At 43.2% G+C, this 5014-nt stretch overlaps 1 protein-coding gene across 1 annotated transcript in view; it reads right to left on the reverse strand.

Annotated features, from left to right (window-relative positions):
• LOC123501297 (WD repeat and HMG-box DNA-binding protein 1-like) overlaps positions 1 to 4500 on the reverse strand; it is a 17594-nt gene extending 13094 nt beyond the window's left edge. Inside the window, 6 exon segments of the mRNA XM_045250056.1 lie at positions 1588 to 1754; positions 1757 to 1831; positions 2262 to 2359; positions 3301 to 3452; positions 4006 to 4117; positions 4269 to 4500. Coding sequence (XP_045105991.1) covers positions 1588 to 1754; positions 1757 to 1831; positions 2262 to 2359; positions 3301 to 3452; positions 4006 to 4117; positions 4269 to 4351 — 687 coding nt within the window. The 5' untranslated portion in view covers positions 4352 to 4500.
• Positions 4501 to 5014: the final 514 nt, after the last annotated feature.

A 5014-nucleotide genomic window follows, 5' to 3' on the forward strand; every position in this document is an offset into this window, starting at 1 on the left:
TAGGATGAAAAATTAGGGTGAAAATTGCGTTTAGGGTATTTTTAGGTCATTTTAGGGTGATTTTAGGGTGAAATGCTTAAAAATGCTTAAAATTGGTTAAGTATTTGTAAAACTGTTCCAAACACACTCAAAGATGGCAAAACACACTCGAACTGTCTCACACGCACTCAAACTGCCTTAAACACTCAAACACATTCAAACACCCAAAACACACCAACACACCCTCAAAGCAGACCCAAACACACTCAAACGCACCCCAAAATCTACAAAACACTCTTAAATACTCAAAACACTTCAAAACATACAAAAACACAACAAACACACCCAAACACCCAAAACACACACAAACACATCAAAGACCCCAAACACACTCAAACACACCCAAAACACCTAAACACACCAAAACAACTAAACACACCCAAACACACCCAAACACCCTCAAAACACACATCAAACACATCCAAACACACTCAAACATGCCCAAACACACTCACACACCCAAAACACACTCAAACACCCCAGGACACTTAAACACCCCAAAACACACATGGGCACATCTAAACATACAAAACACCCAAACGCACACAAACATAAACACATCAGGCACACCCAATACACATCAAAACATCCAAAACACACTCAAACATGCCTAACATCCTCAAACACTCAAACACACCCAAAATGCCCTCAAACACACACCAAACATGGTTAAAGACCCCAAACACACCCAAACACCCAAAAACACTAAACACACCCAAACATCCCGGACACCCTCAAACACATCAGGCACATCAAAACACCCAAACACACACTCAAACACACCCAAAACCTCAAACACCCAAAACACAAACACCCAAAACACACTCAAACACCCCAAAACATCCCAAAACACACTCAAACACCCCAAAACACCCAAAACACACACACACACTCAAAACACACAAAACACTCAAACATCCCAAAACACCCACACACCCAAAACACATCCAAGACCTCTAAAACACTCCAAACACTCAAACACACATCAAACATACCAAACACACTCAAACACCCCAAAACACCCAAAACACATTCAAAACACACCAAACACACTCAAAACATCCAAAACACCTTCAAACACACTCAAACACCCCAAACACATCAAACCCCCAAACCCAAACCACTCAAAACCATCCAAACAAAACACACTCAAAACACCCAAAACACACTCAAAACACCCCAAACACACTCAAAACACACTCAAAACACCCCAAACACACTCAAAACACCCAAAACACCCAAACACACTCAAAACATCCCAAAACACACTCAAAACACCAACATCCCAAAACACTCAAAACACCCAAAACACACTCAAAACACAAAAACACACTCAAAACACCCAAAACACACTCAAAACACCCCAAAACACTCAAAACACTCAAAACACCTTCAAACACATTCAAACACACCAAAACATCCTCAAACACACCCAAACACCCCAAAACACACTCAAAACACCCCAAAACACACTCAAAACACCCCAAAACACACCCAAAACACCCCAAAAACACCCAAACACACTCAAACACCCCCAAACACCCTCACCTTCTTAATAGCAGAGCAAGACAGTTCCCCGTCAGCCCGCCACCCCTCTCGATCATACAACAAAACTTTCAACCCCACAGGGACAGCCAGTGTGTCTCCCCCAGGGGTGAAAGACAGCCGGCAGAGGGGGTGGGTCACTGCAGGGGTGTTTGAGGTCGGCAGGACACCCAGCTGACCTTCTCTGATCCCAACATGTCCCAAACACGTACCGAGCCATCACAGGAGGAAGAGGCCACAAATTTACCTGTTTGGGGGTTAGGTTAGTTTGGGGAGAGGGGAGGGGCAGTCTTCTTCTTCTTCTTCTTCTTTCTCGTAATAACACACTCAAACACCACAAAACACACTCAAAACAGCCCAAAACACCTTCAAAACACCCCAAAACACACTCAAAACACCCCAAAACACACTCAAAACACTCAAAACACCTCAAAACACACTCAATACATCTCAAAACACCTTCAAACATACTCAAACACCCCAAAACACATTCAAAACCCCCCAAACCCTCTCGAAACCACCCAAAACACACTCAAAATACCCTAAAACACTCAAAACACCCTAAAACACACTCAAAACACCCCAAAAACACCTCCTCCTCCTCTTCCTCTTCTCTATCTCTTCCACTCTCTCTCTCTCTCTCTCTCTCTCTCTCTCTCTCTCCTCCTCCTCCTCACCTTTAGGGTCCAGGGCAACTGAGAGGACCGGACCAGCGTGACCTCTGAATACTGTGTCCCGACCTGACCTCATGTCTTGAACGCGTGCTGTCATGTCACTGTGAGGAGGAGGAGGAGGAGGAGAAGGAGGAGGAGGAGGAGGAAGGAAGGAAGGAAGGGAAGGAAGGAAGAGAGAGAGAGAGAGAGAGAGAGAGAGAGAGAGAGAGAGAGAGAGAGAGAGAGAGAGAGAGAGAGAGAGAGAGAGAGAGAAACAAAACACATCAATAATAATAACAATAAAACTCAATATTCTGCAAAACATCCCAAAAACACACAAAACTGCCTAAAAACTTAAAACCCTAAAATTACCCTTAAATGCCCTAAAACACCCTAACACACCATAACACCCTAAAACACCCCAAAAACACCCTTAAACACTGTAAAACACCCTAAAATCATCCCAAAACACCATGATGTACCTTAAAACACCCTTAAAAACCTCAAATCACCACAAAATCTCCTAAAACATCCATAACTATCTTAAAATCACTCAAAACACCCCAAAACATTCAAAACACTAAAACATCTAAAAACACACCAAAACACCCACTAAAACACTTTGGGCACACTAACATCATCCCAGAATACCAAAAACACACTAAAACACACTAAAACACCCAAAAACTCCCGTAAACACACAGAAAGCACCCAAAAACACATTAAAATGCCCCAAAATACACCAAAATTACCCAAAACACCAAAAACACTAAACACACAAAACACCTAAAACACACCCAAAACACTCTAACACACAAAACACACCAAAACATCCCAAAACACACCAAAACATCCCAAAACACACTAAAACACCCCAAAACACTCTAAAACACCAAAACACACTAAAAACACCCCAAAACACCTCAAAACACACTCTAAAACACTAAAACACCACAAAACACACTAAAAACACCCCAAAACACACTCTTAAACACCAAAACACCCCAAAACACACCAAAAACACTCCCAAAACACACCAAAACACCCCTAAACACACACACACCTCCCAGCACAGGCCACAATGTTGCCATCAGCGCTAACAACAATGTGAGTGGCGTGGGCTGTGAATCGGGTGACCACTTGGCAGGGTGAGCCCTCCTCCAGGGTGAACGCCTGCACCAGGTTGCTGTCCGTCGCCAGCAGGAAGGTGTCTTGCTGCAGGGAGATGGTAGGGTGAGACTCTGGGAAGTTAGGGTGACAGCAGACTAATAAGGGTGACTGTAGGGTGCATGAAGGTAAGACAGGGTGATTAGGGTGAAGTAAGGTGAAAATAGGGTGACTTAGAAGGAGTTAGGGTGTAGTGGTATACATGTATATAATAATAATAATAATAGTAATAATAATAACAATAATAATAATAGTAATTCCTAGAGAGAGAGAGAGAGAGAGAGAGAGAGAGAGAGAGAGAGAGAGAGAGAGAGAGAGAGAAGGAGGAGAAAAATAGGAAAAACACTTAATAAATATGGCATCACACACGTCACCCTAAAATCACCCTAAAGAAAAGGCCAGTCTTTACAACAGACCCCCTTCCCCAACCACGCTGGGGGGCACAGGGGGGGGGGGGATTTGAGGGTTTTTAGGGGAGACAAGTCATATCACAACCCAACCTAACCTAACCCAACCTAACCCAACCCAACCCATAACTAGCACTAAAAACACCACCTCCACCACCTCCTCCAGGGCATCACACTAGTCACCCTTAACTCACCCTAGTGGCCACAGCATAGGCGCAGTCGGCAACCACGTGTGTCTTGCAATCATCGTCATCCAGCCCCTCGAACACCCGCACCTCACCATCCGAGCCGCAGGTCACCACATACCTTAGGGTGACGGATAGGGTGAGTTTTAGGGCCCTTAAAACACCTTAAATTAAAACCACTCTAAAACACTTAAAACACCCTTAAAACGAGAGAGAGAGAGAGAGAGAGAGAGAGAGAGAGAGAGAGAGAGAGAGAGAGAGCCCAGCCTTACCTCCCATCACTGGTATAGGAAAGGTCAGTGTGTCCTTCAAAATGGGCGTATCTAGTGGGCCTCAGCTTCCCTCCGCCCTCCATCCTGCCCTGCGCCACTCCACAGGCACCACACAGGCACTATACAGGCACTAATTGGCTCTATAAGGCACTAAATAAGGCACAGTGTCACCCCGGCCTCTCTCCCGCCAACCCTGCTTGTTTGGCGCCAAATTCTGCTTCATGTAAACAAAGTCAGTTGAGACACTATGTTGTGATTTATATTTGTTTATTATTAGCTAAGTTATTTTTACCTATTTATTATTTTTCATTATCTTATTTATTTATTTGTATAGTTGTTTTATTTTTAAGTTGTCTCTTTTAGTGTTTTTTTGCGTAATAGTGTTCAATTCTAGACTCTAAATTGTCTGCCGTAATAATCATGCGCTGCTTTTCAATAGACAAAAATATAATGGATTAACTAATGTACAATTTTCTGTTATTTTTTCTTTATTTATATAGACTAAAAGGATTTATTTATAGTCGCATCAAAATATCACATGACTGACTGACACCTTGAACTTTCAGTGTGAGTGATTGTCATTGAAGTGGGATTGTCATGGCTCGCCGCTCATGCATAAGTAATGACGGTGTGTTTGTATGTAATGCCAAACTTGATGTACTCTGTGTCTGGTTCAGTAGTAGTAGTAGTAGTAGTAGTAGTAGAACACCGCACACCACATCACATCACACCATACCATACCTTAC

Source organism: Portunus trituberculatus, chromosome 2, assembly GCF_017591435.1.
Source record: "Portunus trituberculatus isolate SZX2019 chromosome 2, ASM1759143v1, whole genome shotgun sequence".
NCBI lineage: Eukaryota > Metazoa > Arthropoda > Malacostraca > Decapoda > Portunidae > Portunus > Portunus trituberculatus.